Source organism: Symphalangus syndactylus, chromosome 9 (genome assembly GCF_028878055.3).
Source record: "Symphalangus syndactylus isolate Jambi chromosome 9, NHGRI_mSymSyn1-v2.1_pri, whole genome shotgun sequence".
Classification (NCBI taxonomy): domain Eukaryota; kingdom Metazoa; phylum Chordata; class Mammalia; order Primates; family Hylobatidae; genus Symphalangus; species Symphalangus syndactylus.
The window spans coordinates 110,310,391-110,328,522 of record NC_072431.2 but is presented as its reverse complement, the minus strand read 5'-3'; the positions used below and the strand labels follow the sequence as shown (position 1 = coordinate 110,328,522).

Here is an 18,132-nt window from a genome sequence, read left to right as displayed (position 1 = left end):
AATGTAGGCCAGAAGACAATGGAATGGCTTTTTTTTTTTTTTTTTTTTTTGAGATAAGGTCCTACTCTGTCACCCAGGCTGGAGTGCAATGGCATGCTCACAGCTCACTGGAGACTTGACCTCCTGGGCTCAAGTGATCCTCCTGCCTCAGCCTGCCAAGTAGCTGGGACCACAGGCATGCACCACCAAGCCCAGCTAATTTTTTTGTTTTATATATAGAGAGACAGGGTCTCACTATGTTGCCTAGGCTGGTCTTGAATTCTTGGGATCAAGTGATCCTCCTACCTCAGCCTCCCAAAGTGCTGGGACTACAGCACTTTTTTTCTTTCTATTAATTTTCTTTTTGTTGTTGTTTTTGGTTGTTTGAGACACAGTCTTACTCTGTCGACCAGGCTGGAGTGCAATGGTGTGATCTCAGCTCTCTGCAACCTGTGTCTCCCAGGTTCAAGCAATTCTCTTGTCTCAGCCTCCTGAGTAGCTGGGATTACAGATGCTCACCACCATGGTGACTAATTTTTTTTGTATTTTCAGTAGAGACAGCGTTTCACCATGTTGGCCAGGTTGATCGCAAACTCCTGGCCTCAGGTGATCCTACTGTCTCGGCTTCCCAAAGTGCTGAGATTACAGGCGTGAGCCACCGCGCCCAGCCCTTCTATTAATTTTCTTAAAAGACAGATGACTGTTTAAAGCAAAAAACAAAACAAAACCATTATTGTCAAGTGGGGCTTACACTGTATACAGAAATAAAATATGTGACAACAATAGGGCAAACGATGAAGTAGTGGTGGTAAATAGAATTAGCATGTTATGAGATTATTACATTGTGAAGTGTGAAGTGATACAATATTTATTTTTAGTAGACTATGATAAGTTCAGGATGCATATTGTAACCCTTAGAGCAACCACACATGCACAAAATACAAAAAGGCACATATGAAAAGCCAATAGAGAAAGCAAAATAGAGTACTAAAAAATTTCAGTTAATACAAAAGAAGGCAGAAGGTGAACAGAGAAACAAAAGCAGATGAGAAAAACTTCTTAGAAAACAAAGAGCAACATGGTAAAGACCTCCAATTAAGAGGCAGAGTTTATCAGGCTAGGAAAAAGAAAAAAACAACTATATGTTGCCTGTTACAAGAAATATATTTTAAATGTAAAAACATAGAATGTTTGAAAATAAAAGAATGGAAAAATAAACTATGCAAATGGAAAGCATAAGAAATCTGTATGAGTATCATTATCAGACAAAGTAGTCTTCAAGACAGGAAGTATTCCCAGAGATAGATGGGGACATTTTAAAATGACAAACGATCAATTCGAGAGGGATACATAAAATCACAAAGTGTATGCCTCAAGATATAAGAATCAAAAGAACTTCAAGATGTAAGCATCAAAAATTGACAGAACTAAAGGGAGAAGTAGAAATATTCATAATGATAATTTGATATTTTAACATTATTCTCTCAGTAGATCTGAACAGTGCTGTTAACCAACTTGACCTAATTAACATTTATAGAACACTACACTCAAGAACAGTAGAATGAAAACTATCCCCAAGAACTGCAGAATTTTCACAAGGTTGAGCCATATACTGGGACATAAAATAAGTTCAAATGCATTTCAAAAGGTTAATATCTTACAGTTTAACTTAATTCAAATTCAACATCCATCCTTGCCAAAAAAGAATCTCATCACATTAAGAGTAGTTTGAACAAAATAGAAGTAAATAATATCTTTAAAATCTCTGGGTATTTAGAAATTAAAGAATACTTCTGAATAACCTATAGGTCAAAAAAATCATAAGGGAAATTAAAAAATATTTTTAATTGTAATGAAAATAAAACATATAAAAATTGTGAGGTGCTGCTAGAATTGTGCTTAATAGAAAGGTATAGTTTTAAACGCTATATTAGAAAAGAAAGGCTAAGTGTGGTGGCTCATGCCTGTAATCCCAGCACTTTGGGAGGCTGAGGTGGATGGATCACTTGGGCCCAAGAGTTTGAGACCAGTAGGCAACATAGTGAGACCCCTTCTCTACCAAAAAAAAAAAAAAAAAATTAGCTGGGTGTGGTGGCGTTTGCCTGTAGTCCCAGCTACTTGAGAGGCTGAGGTGGGAGGGTCGCTTAAGCCCATGAAGTAAAGGCTGCAGTGAGCCATGATTGTGCCACTGCACTGTAGCCTGGGCAACAGAGTGAGACCCTGTCTCTCCTGGTCCCCAACCACCACCACAAAAAAAAAGAAAAGAAAAGGAAAGAAAAAGTTTAAGATCGTCCGGGCACAGTGGCTCAAGCCTGTAATCCCAGCACTTTGGGAGGCCGAGGTGGGCGGATCATGAGGTCAGGAGTTCGAGAGCAGCCTGGCCAACTTAGTGAAACCCTGTCTCTACTAAAAAATACAAAAAATTAGCCAGGTGTGGTGGTGGGCACCTATAACCCCAGCTATTCAGGAGGTTGAGGAAGGAGAATTGCTTGAATCCAGGAGGCGGAGGTTGGAGTGAGCTAAGATCAGGCCATTGCACTGCAGCCTGGGCTACGGTGTGAGACTCCGTTAAAAAAAAAAAAAATCGAAGTATTTCTTCATATTAACAGGATAAAGAAGAAAAAATCCTATAATGATGACATCTCAATAGATTCAGAAACAAAAACATTGACAAGATTAAACATCCATCCACAAAAGATTGTTATAATGATCAAATAATATACTCCAAAATGTCTAGTAAACTGAAAGATGCTACATAAATGGGAGTATTTTTATTGTCATCCTTCTGCGGTGACACCCTGAGATGCACAGGCTCCTTTCTAATAAGATTTCTTGGGACCTGGAAAACATACTATTCAATTATTCATTCTAAGCCCTCAGAATGGAACTCAATTGCCTTGCATGGCAGACTGCATGGAATAATAAAAATAATGACAGCCAAAATGTCTACATTGCCACTAGTACTTGAGGGCTTACTTTATGCTGGGCTCTGTGTTAGTGCTCTTCATACATTATTTTATTTTATACTCACAGCAATTCTATGAGGAGGGCACTAATATTTTTCTCCCCCTTACAGATGTGGAAATGAAGTTTAGGGACTAAACGCCTTGCTCAACATCTTACATATAATTCGTAGCAGAGCCAGGTATCCAGCAAAGTCTTACTCTAGAGCTCCAGCTTTTAAATCCTATACTTTCTGGCCTTCTGCAGCCTTATCTGGGAAGGGTCCTATATAATTGGCTTCTGCCCTCCTGTGTTTCCAGAGAGGAATGGGGCTGGTCTTGTATTCTCTTTTCCAGCATTCTGAGCACTGTGCTAACACTACATTCATAGGAAAGAAAAATTTATCTTGTTGATTTTCACATTCTTAATTAGCATTTGAAATTATAAAAGTAATGCATATTTACATTTAATATATTAGGCTGGGTGCAGTGGTTCATGCCTCTAATCCCAGCATTTTGGGAGGCTGAGGCAGAAGGATCACTTGAGGCCAGAAGTTTGAGACCAGCCTGGGCAACATAGTGAGACATTGCCACTACAAAAGATTTAAAAATTAGCTAGGCCTGTTGGTACATGCCTGTATTCCTAGCTACTTGGGAGGGTGAAGCAGGAGGATCCCTTGAGCCCAGGAGGTCACAGCTGCAGTGAGCCGTGATTGTGTTGCTGCACTCTAGCCTGGCGATGGAGTAAGATCCTGACTCAAAAAAAAAAAAAAAATTAAAATTATGACAATGAGTATATAACAGTATTAGTCCCCTTCCCCACAATTCTGTAGTCACACTGCATGGACAAAAACCACTGTCAACAGATTCTATATATTCTTCCAGAAATTTTGTATGTATATGCAAATACACATATACACATATTCTTAAAGTAAACAGATGGGGCATCTATTCCTGTAACTTGCTTTTTTATTTGACAATATGCCTTGGAGAGCTTTCCATAGCAATACATAAAAGTTTACTTCATTCTTTCTACTTTATTTTTTCAACAACATACTATTTTTTAATTGACAAAATTGTATATTTATCATGTAAAACATTTTGAAATATGTATACATTGTGGAATAGCTAAATCAAGCTAATTATTATTATTATTATTATTATTATTATTATTATTTTGAGACAGAGTCTCGCTCTGTCATCCAGGCTGGAGTGCAGTGGCACGATGTTGGCTCACTGCAACCTCCGCCTCTTAGGTTCAAGCAATTATCCTGCCTCAGCCTCCTGAGTGGCTGGGATTACAGGTACCTGCCACCAGCCTGGCTAATTTTTGTATTTTTAGTAGAGACGGGGTTTCGCCCTGTTGGCCAGGCTGATTTCAAACTCCTGACTTCAGGTGATCCGCCCACCTTGGCCTCCCAAAGTGCCGGGATTACAGGTATGAGCCACCATGCCCAGCCAATCAAGCTAATTAACATATGCATTACCTAGCATATTTATAATTTTTTGGGGTGAGAACACTTAAAACCTATTAGCAATTTTCAAGAATACAATATATTGGTTGGTTGGTTGGTGGGTGGGTGGGTGGGTTAGTTGGTTGGTTGGTTTGAGACAGGGTTTAGCTCTGGTGCCCAGGCTGGAGTGCAGTGCGTGATCACAGCTCACTGCAGCCTTGACCTTCTGGGCTCAAGTGATCCTCCCACCTCAGCCTCCCAAGTAGCTGAGACTATTGTTACACCCCACTACACCTGGCTAATTTTAAAAAATTTTTGTAGGGACAGGGTATCTTGCTATGTCACCCAGGTCGGTCTCGAACTCCTGGACTCAAGCATTCCTTCTGCCTAGGTCTCCCAAAGTACTGGGACTACAGGCATAAACCACCACACCCAATCCAATACATTGTTATTTACTATAGTGACTATGTTGTACGATAGTTATTCTTTTAAAAATATGCATAACATCCCATTGAATTGCTATAATTATTTTGTTATTTATTTACCTAGACTCATATTGGCGGATATTTGTGTTTTTCCATTTTAAAAAATTACAAATAAAGCTGAAGCAAGCAATTTTGTACATACATCTTATGCAGGTGTGACTATTTCTTTTTTTTTTTTTTTTTTTTTTTTCTTTTTTTGAGACGGGGATTTGCTCTGTCACCCAGGCTGGAATGCAGTGGCTCAGTCTCAGCTCACTGCAGCCTCTACCTCCCGGGCTCAAGCGATCCTCCCACCTCACCCTTCCGAGTAGCTGGGACTATACAGGCATGCACCACCACGCCTGGCTAATTTTGTTTATTTTTTTGTAGAGATGAAGTCTCACTATGTTGCCCAGGCTGGTCTTGAACACCTGGACTCAAGTGCTCCTCCTGCCTTGGCCTCCCAAAATGCTGGGAGTACAGGCATGAGCCACTGCACCCAGCCTGAGGTGTGAATATTTCTTTTTTTTTTCCTTTTTTTTTTTTTTTTTTTGAGACAGAGTCTCCCTCTGTCGCCCAGGCTGGAGTACAGTGGCACAATCTCGGCTCACTGCAACCTCCGCCTCCCGGGTTCAAGTGATTCTCCTGCCTCAGCCTCCTGAGTAGGTGGGATTGCGAGCATGTACCACCATGTCCGGCTAATTTTTGTATTTTTGGTAGAGACAAGGTTTCATCATGTTGGTCAGGCTGGTCTGGAACTTCTGACCTCGTGATCCACCCGCCTCGGCCTCCCGAAGTGTTGGGATTACAGGCGTGAGCCACCGTGTCCGGCAAGGTGTGAATATTTCTATAAGAAAACTCAAAGTGGAGCCATTGAGTTGAGGGGTATATGCATTTTAAACTTTGGTACACATTGCAAACTTTGGTACAAAAAGTTTGCATCAGTTGGCACTACCACAACAATGTATGTGTGCCTGTTACCCTGCATAGACCACTGTTCAAAGTTTTAATATTTTTTTCGACTATAAACACTTATTGAGTGCCTTCTGTGTGCTTTAGACACTGCACTAGGCTCAGAGATTTAAAATGTATTCATTGTAGCTGGAGGAAGATTTGTTGGTGAATTGCTGCTGTTCCTTTGGGACTAAGAGCTTTTACCCTTTTAGAAACGGAAACTGCAAGCTGGTGAGGTATTTAGTTTCAATTTAGCTTAATGGAAACCTGTTAGTGAGTTTTAAAATAAGGACCAAGACAACTGAGATGGTAAACGAAGTCTCCTGGGCCCCAGGAAGGAGGATGCAGCATCTGTGGGTTTGCATGCTTCGAAGAGCCCCTCTTTCCAGGAACAATCATGTTTCAGCATTGAACTCTCGAGTGGAGACGTGAGCTGCTGCAATCTAGTCATCCGTAAGGCAGGTACTTCTTAGTAGGCAAAGGGCCACACAGATCCCGTGTGACTGACAGCAGAGCAGGGTCTACAAGTGGGAAGGTAATGCTGTCAGCCATCATTTATTGGGCACGCACTCTGGCCAGTTGCACATAAAGTGCACCACACTATGCACCTTATGTGTGTTGTTGACTCATTTAATCCTCATAACAAGCCTATGATTGTCTGAGGGTGTCATTATAATGCCCATTTTTAAAATGAGGATACTGAGGTTCAAAGAAGACAATTAACTTGCCTGGTGTCATTATAATGCCCATTTTTAAAATGAGGATACTGAGGTTCAAAGAAGACAATTAACTTGCCTGGGGTCATAAAACTATTAGCAGGTAGCAGAGTGGGGAATCAAACCCAGCTATGGTTGACTTCAAAGCTCACACTTGGGTTCCATGGCTCCATCTGATCACATACTCATTTTTAAAATATTATATATTTATGATAGAGAACAGCTTAAGAATTTTTTATCTCCTTATTTATCCCTAAAATATGCTCAGGGACAAATAGATCGCTTACATTGTTCAGTGGGGTCATGAACCAAAACAGGTCTAAATGCAGGTAAATGACCAGTAGGTGGTAATATTAATTATCTCTTACATTGACAGAATTTTTGTTTTCAGTGTATCCTTCCATTGACCGTGTCATTTGATCTGAACAATTCTCAGTGTCCTTGTCTTTAAGAGGGGAACAGTTTTACCTACTTTGCAGGAAGGCTGTGAAGATTGGGAATAATGACCGTACAGTGCCCAGCAAGGTGCCTAGCTATTAGTGAGTGCTCACTAGACTGCAGTTAGGGATGATGATGGTAATCAGCTGGTCTCTGCCTCTGTCCCCTCCCATAACCCCGCTGCAGATAGTACTAGGTTGATAGACTTCAAACATCTGCCCTTGGTGTGTCACTGCTGTACATGAGAATGTCTCTTTCCAACCACCTCATTCTCTCTCAGCTCCTCTTCACAGCTTTCCAGACTTCTTTGGGACTTCCTCTCTGCCCTTTGGCTTCCTCAAGTGTTCCAGGACAGACCGAGTGGGGCTGCACTGGAAGCTGCTTATGGAAAAAGACAGTCCTTAGGGCTGGGCCAAGTTAGGAGGGGTGTTAACTTAAAGATCATCCAAAAGTAGGCTGAGCCAAGGAGGTGATCCAGAGCTGTGCTAGAAGAACAAGGGGGTTAAAGGCCCAGAGAGGTGGCATCTTGAATGAGGTAAAGGGACCCATGCAGACGCTAGCCTGACAGAAGGGTGGCCAGACATCATGGTTGGTAGTATTGAGGGAAGGGAGAAGGATGCTTGGCATAGAGCAGTGAAGTCAGATGGTCCATGGAAGAAATCCTGTGAACCTAAGGAAAGAGAGGAGGCATTTTATTTGGGCAGCTCCCTTCTAAATCAGCCACTATCACCTGTGTGAGGCTTGGGGCATATCTAACCACTGAGCACACAGGCTCAGTCCCTCTGCTTACATGGCTCTTTCCCACATAAGCTTAGGGAGAATTGTACATGACTGAGTGTGGCTGTAGGAGGGGAAAAGTAGGAGATGAGGTTAGATGCCATGTTCAGGGGCTTGGGCTTCATCTCATGGCAGAGGGTGGGCTCTTGGAGGCTTTATTTTATTATTTTATTTTATTTTGAGACAGGGTCTCGCTATGTTGCCCAGATTGGAGTGTAGTGGCACAATCATAGCGCACTGCAGCCTTGAACTCCTGAGGTCAAGCAATCCTCTTACCTCAGCCTCCCAAGTAGCTGGGACTACAGGCACACACCACCACACCCAACTAATTAAAAAAAATTTTTATGTAGAGATGGGGTGTGGCTTTGTTGCCCGGGCTGGTCTTGAACTCTTGGAGGCTTTAAATCAAGAGAATGACACAATCATATTTATGTTTTGGGAAGATCATTTGGGAAGATCATAGATAGTGATTAAGAGTTTGGGTTCAAATCCTGGTCAACTTTGGGTCAGTTGCTTGATGTGTCTATACCTCAGTTTTCTCATTTGTAAAGTAGGAATAATGATAGTTCATACTCCGTACGGTGGTTGTGAAGATTAAATGAAATAATGTACATAAATAGCTTAGTAAATGACCGGCCCAGAGTAAGTTCTCAGTAGCAGTAATTATAATGATATAATCATTAGAGTAGACAGAAACTGGAGTCAGGGAGATCAAATGTGGTTAGGCAAAAGATAGTAAGGTCCTCAAATAAGGAGAGGATTATTAAGAAAGATATTAAAGAAATAGAATTGTTAGGCTTTGAAACATAATGCTAGTGAGAGAGTGAAGAAAGGGCAAATATCTTTAATGGTTCCTAGTTTCCAATCTGGGTGACTAAATGGATTGTGGTGCACTTGAGTGAGAGGGGGAATCCTGGAGGAAGTGGCAGTTTAGGGTGAAAAAAGAACATAATGAGATCAGTTTTAAAGATACTGAGTTTGAGTACTCTGTCATCAATTTGAATATGAGGTTCTGGGAAGTCTAAGCTACAGAAATAGATCTGGGGAGACCAAGACCCTGTCTCTCTCTCTCTCTTTCTTTTTTTTTTTTTAGTCTCAGCTCACTGTGATCTCTGTCTCCCGGGTTCAAGTGATTCTCCTGCCTCAGCCGCCTGAATAGCTGGCATTATAGGTGTGCACCACCATACCTGGCTAATTTTTGTATTTTTAGTAGAGATAGGGTTTCACTATGTTGCCCAGGCTGGTCTCGAACTCCTAGCCTCAAGTGATCCGCCTTTCTCAGCCTCCCCAAGTGCTGGGATTACAGGCGTGAGCCACAGTGCCTGGCCATGAGACCCTGTCTCAGGGAAAACAAATAATAATAAGTAGATTTGAGCTTTATCATAAGGTGGAAGATGGAAGATGAAGCTACAGGTGGGGATAAGAGCACCCAAGGGGAGGGTGTACAATAGGAAGACCAGAGGGTCAAGCATATATCCCTGGAGAGGTCAAGGATATTGAGGAGCCATTGGAGAGATCAGTGACATGGAAAAGAAAGTAGAGACATTTCAAGAAGGGGGGAGGGAGCCCTCAGGAATGTCAAGTCCTATAAGAGAACTGAGAAGTGACCACTAGGCAGCTGAGTTGTGATTGGTGACTTTTATAAGAGCAGTGACCTCTATCCAAATGCTAGCCTCTGTGCTAGTGATCCAAAGACGAATAAGACTCAGTTCCTGCTCTCACAGTGCTCACACTGAAGTCCACAACAAGAATGGAAAAATGCTCTGCTGTGAAAGAGTTCAGGCTGAGACATCTGTTATCCCATTGATCTGCAGGGCTAAATTGTCTGCCACGGTGGGCTGGGAGGGTTTCCCCTCCCTGCTTCACTCTTTCATAGACATCTTCCCTTGGCCAAATAGAATGGCTTATCCAAGAGAACAGGACCTTCTTGGGTCAATAGCATAAGAATGCCAAGCTGCCTCCTATGTGTACTGCAGTGTGATGCTTCTTTTCATAATACTATTCCCTTCTGTAGACCAGACCCAGAGACTGTAACAGAGTGTCTATTTACGTTTGATCATTCAGTACTTGTGATGGAAGATGGAAGGTGGAGGTAGCCTTGCTTAAAGTGAGGAAAGGAAGAGTAGAGGTAGGTAGGAGAAAAGTGGGAAAGGAAAAGTTAGATAAAGGACTAGCAGAGGCTAGTTGGGTAGGGTTTTGTTAGGCAGAGATAGTGGAAGCAGGGAGAGGGAAGGGGAAGATGGCATTCCTGGCAGAGGAATGGTAACAGCAAAGGTGGAGAGGTGGGAAAACACAGGCCAGGCTCAGGGACTCGCTGGACTGCACCTCGGAGTCCTAGCACATGAGTAGTAGAACAGGCTGGAATGGAGGCTTGGGGCCAGTTGACAGAGTTTTGAGGGCTAGGCGAGGAGTTTAGGCTTTCTTCTGTAGCTTGATAGCTTCTGGGAGGAACCACCAAAAGCCTTTCAGGAATTCAGGCTTGTCTGTCTCAGGTTTCTCATTCTGCAAGACCAAGGGCCCAAAGTGGCAGCCTGACATTCTATCTCCTTTGCCATGGTTGGGAAGTTAGGGCTGCAGCTGATTTTATTGGCCTGTTTTGCATTTATTATAGTGTGGCTTTTATAGTGTGTTAATTGAAATATTTCCAACTGCCAAAAACAATTACACTCAAATTGCCTTGTCAGTTCTTTTATTGCCAGATAAATGTTTTACAGACATATTTACAGGGGGCAGTGGTAACTGGATCTCGTTTTCTATTTAAGGCTTGTGGTTTGGGTTGGGATTGGCCCTCCTGCGCTCTATTGTGTGAGCCTGAAAGTTGTTATACGTTGTGACGCTTCCATCCCATTACCTTATGGATCAGAGGCTCTTCAAAGGAAAGTAGCTCTCTGGCTCGTGTGGCTTAGCCTCAGAGAAGGGTTCCCATCGTTGGAAACCTTGGCAACCTGACAGCAATTTGAATCCTGCTGCCTGCTCTACCAGCAACAATCCCAGCTCAAGATAAGGCATGCTTTTCTCTTTCCCTGGAATTCCTTTCCTCCCTTCCACCCTCCAACCCTCTCCCAAAGACCCTATCATGCAAGAGCTATAAGAGCCCATCTAGTCTAACTCCCTCTCTTTGCATTTGGGAAACTGACTCCCCTCTCTTTGCATTTGGGAAACTGAGGCTCCCCCAAGATCACACAAGTGGTCAGTGACAGAGCTGGAAGCAGGGGTTCCTTTCCAATGTGCCATGCTGCCACCAACGTGTGCCCTTCTGCTCCTCTGCTGCATTGAACCCTCCTGCAGTGCACCAGGCCTGCTCCTTCCAGGAGTCCCTCCCTCACGTCTCCAGTCCCCTCATATGCTTGATCATCTGAAACACCTATTTGTTCTGTATATATACTGTGGGATTATTGTTGGTTTGTTTGGTGGAACTTTTTTTTTTTTTTTTGAGATGGAGTCCTGCTCTATCACCCAGGCTGGAGTCCAATGTGCGATCTTGGCTCACTGCAACCCCTGCCTCCTGGGTTCAAGCGATTCTCTTGCCTCGGCCGCTTGAATAGCTGAGATTACAGGCGTGTGCCACCACACCCGGCTAATTTTTGTGTTTTTAGTAGAGACAGGGTTTCGCCATGTTGGCCAGGCTGGTCTCCAACTCCTGACCTCAGGTGAGCTGCCCACCTCAGCCTCCCAAAGTGCTGGGATTACAGGCATGAGCCACCGCGCCCGGCCAACTTTGTACATGATGTTTTCTTCTTCTGAAAAACATTTTCTCCACCTAGACAATGCATACTTGTCCTTTGACACCCAGTTAAGAAATCGTCACCTCTGGCCGAGTGCGGTGGCTCATGTCTATAATCCCAGCACATTGGGAGGCTGAGGCGGGTGGATCACCTGAGGTCAGGAGTTTGAGACCAGCCTGGCCAACATGGTGAAACCCTGTCTCTACTAAAAAATACAAAAAATAGGCCGGGTGCAGTGGCTCACGCCTGTAATCCCAGCTTCTTGGGAGGCTGAGGCAGGAGAATTGCTTGAACCTGGGGGGCAGAGGTTGCAGTGCCTGAGATGGTGCCACTGCACTCCAGCCTAGGCAACAGAGTAAGACTATCTCAAAAATAAATAAATAGGCTGGGCGTGATGGCTCACGCCTGTAATCCTACCACTTTGGGAGGCCAAGGCAGGCGGATCAACTGAGGTCAGGAGTTCAATACCAGCCTGGCCAACCTAGTGAAACCCTGTCTCTACTAAAAATACAAAAATTAGCCGGGCGTGGTGGCAGACGCCTGTAATTGGGAGGCTACTCGGGAGGCTGAGGCAGGAGAATCGCTTGAAACCAGAAGGCAGAGGTTGCAGTGACCCGAGATCGCGCCACTGCACTCCAGCCTGGGCGAAAGAGTGAAACGCTGTCTCAAAATAGTAATAATAATACTGTTTTTGAAATCCCTTTATTGCCTGGTACAGAGACGAACACTTAGAATATGCTTTAAAAATATTTGTTGAACTAGTTGCAAATAAAAAATTCCCAGTGCTAAGTTACTTGGTCGTGCTCTTCATGGGTCAGTCCCACTGATGCTGAAACTGGGTTGCCTCAGATATAGGACCTGTCTGGCTGGGTGAAAAAGAATTATGTTGCCTCTGAGACTGTTTCTGAAACTTGGGAAGGCTCAACATCCTTTGACTGTGAGATCCCTGGGCAGGAGCCTCCCTGAAATGCTGTTTATGATATTTCCATGTCAATTTGCTTGTGACTTACCTTCTGTTTTCTGTTCTTCATTTAGAGCATCAGCATAGGCAGAGGAACCAGGAAGAGAGTAAGTGCTGAGACTACCATGGTCTCTCAGCAAGATGCTAATAGTGTTTTTTTGTTGAAAATATTATTTATATGTTTTTAGAAAATGCAAATGAACTAAAAGAAGAATGTTAAAATCACCCTTAAACCTACCACGCTATAATAACTTTAGTTAACATGTGATGTTACATCCTCTCAGATATTTTTATGCATATATAAAATTACATGTATTTATTTATTATTTTTCTTTGGAGGAATAAGAGAGATATATTTATTTTTAAGTGGAACCAAACTATATGTGTTATTTTATAACATGTTTTTCACATAAAATATTTAGAGTGCCTTCCATTGCTAATAAATATATTTTTATAGCATCATTTGAAATTACTGCATAATATTTTACCATATGTTCCTTAAGACTGTACCATAATTTGTTCAACCATGCCTCATTGCTGGACATTTAAATGTTTCCTTTTTTGGCTGGGTGTGGTGGCTCATGCCTGTAATCCCAGCACTTTGGGAGGCCAAGGCAGGTGGATCACTTGAGGTCAGGAGTTCGAGACCAGCCTGGCCAACGTGGCAAAACCCCATCTCTACTAAAATACAAAGATTTGCTAGGCATGGTGGTGCATGCCTGTAGTCCCAGCTATTCGGGAGGCCGAGGCAAGAGAATTGCTTGAACCCAGGAGGTGGAGGTTATAGTGAGCCGAGATCGTGCCACTGCACTCCAGCTTGGGTGACAGAGCAAGACTCCATCTCAAATAAATAAATAAATAAAAATAAAAATAAATGTTTCCTTTTTCACTGTTATTATCAATCCTCTAACAAACATCAGTGCACCTAAATCTTTGGGCATATTCCTTAATATAAATTCCTACATGTACAAATTTGAGTCAAAGAGTATAAACAGTTATTAGGCTTTGATAAATATTTTCCAATTGGTTTTTAGAAAGGTTAGACTAATTTGTGAGAGCTCATTTCCCCACAGCCTCATGAATGCTGGATATTAGTTTTAGTTGTTTTATAGTTTGCCAATTTTATAGTGAAAAAAATGCATTGTTTTATTTTGTATAATTTTGATTGTTAGTGAGGGTGAACATTAAAAAAAATATGTCATGGGCCACTTTGGCAAGATGTTTAAGTGTCTACCAGGGAAAGGCAAACCTTCTAGTCCTTGATTTTTTTGCTCCAAGGACCTAATGGGACTGTGAGGCTTAAAGTAACTAAGTACAGAGACTATTGAGTAACCTTAAGGTGGCAGTTGGGAAGATAAAATATAAATTAGAGTTGAAGTAACAGCTTGTCATCCTTTCTTGATGTCTAAACCACTTTGCATAAAGTACTGCCTTTGGCTGTTGGTCCTAAACATTAGCTTCTGGGCTTTACAGAAGGCAATAGGGAGGAACCAGTTCTTCTGGTCCCACTACTGGGGCCAGAGGCCTACCACAACATTCCAAGTTCCGGCTAAGCCTGACCCCCAGGGCAGAGGTGGCCAGGATCTTCCAGGCAATGAGAACTCTGGCCTGAGAAGTTCTTTTGGACTCTTTCATGAGTGGTATGTTGTACATTTTGTATTCTACATACAAGGGGCAGAGCTTGGCTTCTGGGAGTGTTTGTGAATGAAGGGGCTTCCTGTATGCTTGTCCAAGCAGAACAGACACTCCCAAGCCTCATGTGAGGTTTTTGTCTAGGATGAAGATTCAGGGACTGAAGTGGGAGAAGGCACAGATGAATGGGCCCAATCCAAAGCCACAGTTAGACCTCCTGACCAGCTGGAGTTGACCGATGCGGTGAGTGAGTAGCCTCTTGTCCTTGCTCCTTGTACCTCTTCCAGTTTCGGAGATGTGTTCTTCCATAGTACATGATTAGGAGCTTGCCCAGAACCTGGGTGTGAGATGTCTGCTTGATACTCTGGGGGATCCTCCTAAGCCTCAGATAGGGTTGGGGGGCCTTGGTGTATGACTGTCTTGGTATTTCTCTCCCTCAGGAATTAAAGGAGGAGTTCACTCGGATTTTGACAGCCAACAACCCACACGCACCCCAGAACATTGTCAGGTACAGCTTCAAAGTAAGTCATCCCCTCCTGGGCAGGGGCATCTATACCCATCTCCTTGGAGTGACAGCGACTTGCTACATTGCAAAAGCCTCTCAGTAATTCTAGAGGAGAGCACTTTTAAACTGAGGTCCTTGGCTAGAATCCTCAGATTTCACATGGAGTTTTCTAGAAGTTTTTGAAATTTCTTTATAAATCTCCCTTGCAGTCTTGCTAATTGTGGTCTTAAGTGTCCTGCAGAGCCAGTCTTTTCAAGAATCTTGAAATGAATCATTTGGTTAGAAAAATGCTTTTCTGATATATGTAACACATTTTTCACTAACATAAACTATTGAGTCTTCAAAAGCTGAGTTTTACTCTAGCCAGGCATCTGGATGGAGTACAATTTCCCTCTAGACAAAAGGAGCTGGTCTCCTCCCCTCCCCACCCCCAGCCCCACTGGAGAAGTTCTAGCAGGTTCCAGTCTCAGCGTTTCTTGACATCACAGCCAGACAGGCTGGTGACCTCCTCAGGGCCCTCCTTTAGTACACATGGCGTGGGTGGGTGAGTTCTGACTTGGTAGACACATACTGGTATGCCTATATAGGGGACAATACTCTTTTCACTTATAGCAAGGTCAGCTCCTGTGGGTATGAACTGAAGAGAATTTCCGAGTACATTTGAGCTGCAGTGGAAGGGGTGCATATGTTTCCTATTTCGTTATTCTGAGACCCATTTGTTCCATGCTTACTGTGTGCCAGTGTCAGGTCCTATATTAGGTTTTTTACATGAAATATCTCATATAATCCTCCCATTTCTTTGGTACAGGGACTATTAATATTCTAATTTTATGAAAACTTAGATTAAATTAGATAAACAAATTACAAAAGTCACATGACCAGAATTCAAAGCAAGATTTCAACTAGTTTGTCTGACTCCAAAGCAACATTACATTGCTTCTTTAAAAAAAATTTAAAATATATATGTATAATATTTTGAAAATATAATAGAAACCTATGGTGCAAATTTCAAAAGATTCAAAAAACAATGAAAACACAGTCAAAATGAAACCTCCCTCTCTCCCCGTCCTCTTTCCTGAAGACAAGAAGAATTTCTTTTTTTGTTTTTTTGAAAATTTTATTGATATTTAATTTACATACTATACAATTCACCCACTTAAAGTGTACAATTCAGTGGCTTTTAGTATATTTATGGGTTGTACAATGACCACCACAATTTTAGAACATTTTCACTTCCCCCCAAGGAAACCCCAAGCCACTTAGCTGTTCTGCCTCAGTCTTCCATCCCTTCCAGCCCTCAGCAACCACTGAACTATTTTCTGTTCCTATAGATTTGCCTATTCTGGATGTTTCATATAAGTGGAATTATACACCATGTGGTCTTTTGTGACTGGCTTGTCTCACTTAGCATGATGTTTTCAATTCATGTTGTAGTATGTGTCGCTACTTCATTTCTTTTTATTGCCAAATAATATTCACTTGTATGAATATACTACATTCTATTTATCCATTCATCAGTTGATGTTCATTTGAATTGTTTCTGCTTTTTGGCTATTATGACTAATGCTGCTATGAACATTTGTGTGTGAGTGTTTGTGAAAGATTTCTTGAACACACTGCTTCTTATTTAAGATTGTGTAGTCAACCCCTACACAAAGAGGCTGAAACAAATCCAGAAATGTTTATTTATTTTTTTTTTTTTGAGACTGAGTCTCGCTCTGTCGCCCAGTCTGGAGTGCAGTGGTCGCACAATCTCGTCTCACTGCAAGCTCTGCCTCCCGGGTTCATGCCATTCTCCTGCCTCAGCCTCCTGAGTAGCTGGGACTACAGGCGCCCGCCACCACACCCGGCTAATTTTTGCATTTTTAGTGGAGACGGGGTTTCACCATGTTAGCCAGGATGGTCTCAATCATCTGACCTCGTGATCCGCCTGCCTCGGCCTCCAAAAGTGCTGGGATTACAGGCATGAGCCACTGCGCCCGGCCCCAGACACATTTCTTGAAAGGTGCTACTTGTGAGTTTTGCGAATGGCTTCCCTTGGGCAGCCTGAAAAGGTCAGAGGGAAGCTGCCTTATCCTCCCTGATGTTATGCTGGAGCACAGTGCACTCTATGGGCTCCTGTTCTTCTGACATCTGAAAGAGGACCTCTGTAGGACTCAGTGTGCTGACCATGGGAAGCACACTACAGGCAGAGGATTGGCATTGCCTTGTCAATTTCTTTTTTTTTTTTTTTTTTTTTTGAGACGGAGTCTCGTTCTGTCACCCAGGCTGGAGTGCAGTGGCGCAATCTCGGCTCACTGCAAGCTTCGCCTCCTGGGTTCATGCCATTCTTCTGCCTCAGCCTCTCCGAGTAGCTGGGGCTACAGGCACCCGCCACCACGCCCGGCTAATTTTTTTTTGTATTTTTAGTAGAGACGGGGTTTCACCGTAGTCTCGATCTCCTGACCTCGTGATCCGCCCGCCTCGGCCTCCCAAAGTGCTGGGATTACAAGCATGAGCCACCGTGCCCGGCCTGCCTTGTCAATTTCAGCGTACTCTTCTTGCCCCTCATTTGGGAGCCCAAGTCTCCTGGGAAAGCTCACCTTACCCAACCTTCCAACAGCCTCCCATGACTGGTGGCATCTTCCCACAGAGCTGGTTTCCATCTCATTGGTCCCGAAAGAGCTTTAGGTCCCCAAAGCTGCTACTTTCCTTTGATGTGGTGGAGTAGGGAGGCAGATGGTTCTGATCTAGGCATGCCTTCCCTCCCCTCACAGAAGCAATGGAGTCTGGGTTTCATTCCTAAACTGAAGAGGAGGATCCCAGTCAACCACTGGGGACAGGATGAAGGTGAAATCTCAAATAAAACTGTAAGGGTAATTTATTCCCTTGGGAATCTTCATCATGAAAATAGTTACTATTTTATTGAACATTAATATTGAGCATTTATTATGTGTCAGACACTGTGTTAATAGGTTGTTTTTATTATTTTTAATACTTACAATTATCAGGCAAATTAGATAGTATTAGCCTTCTTTTGTAGATGAAGAACTTAGGGCTTAGAGTGGTTAAGCCCAAAGTCCTGAAGATAAGAAGCAGCAGAATAAAGATTCAAACCCAATTCTGCCTGCCTCCAAAGACCGTGCTCTTAACCACTGCGCTGTCTCATCTTCCCATACATCTGAGTTACTGAAAGAGGAAGGGCTCCGTGGTGACTTTTAAATACAGAGCTTTCCAACCTGTGTGATGGCGATCCTTCCAGCCCTCCAGGGGCAGGGAGATCTGTGCAGCTGGACCCCATGAACTGGTTTCCTCTACTGTGAGTTTACCATAGTGTGCCATACAAACATAGTTTCTATATGGCTTGAAAAGGATTTGCATATCTGTTTTAAAAGAAGGAAGAGATCTCCGGTCTCTAAGTCAATTTTAGTGGTTGCAGGGGTGCTGATCAATGAGGAGGCTATCTGCAGGAACCAGACTATAAGCTCTGTGAAATAAGGGATTGTGTCTACTTTTTCTCAGCTTTATATCCCAGGCATCTGGAAAATACTTGGCACATTGAAGCTGTTCAAAAATTATTTCAAGAATGGATGAACAAAATGACCT

At 42.9% G+C, this 18,132-nt stretch overlaps 1 protein-coding gene across 7 annotated transcripts in view; it reads left to right on the top strand.

The window, feature by feature from the left end:
* Positions 1-18,132, top strand: part of DNAI1 (dynein axonemal intermediate chain 1) — a 66,072-nt gene that overhangs the window by 10,393 nt on the left and 37,547 nt on the right. For 6 of the 7 annotated variants that reach the window (XM_063609822.1, XM_055293896.2, XM_055293898.1 and 3 more), the window contains exons 2-4: positions 12,485-12,517; positions 14,187-14,285; positions 14,483-14,563. In XM_063609822.1, coding sequence (XP_063465892.1) covers positions 12,485-12,517; positions 14,187-14,285; positions 14,483-14,563 — 213 coding nt within the window. The remainder of the gene's footprint in view (positions 1-12,484; positions 12,518-14,186; positions 14,286-14,482; positions 14,564-18,132) is intronic. The other variant, XM_055293895.2, reaches the window with a different exon arrangement.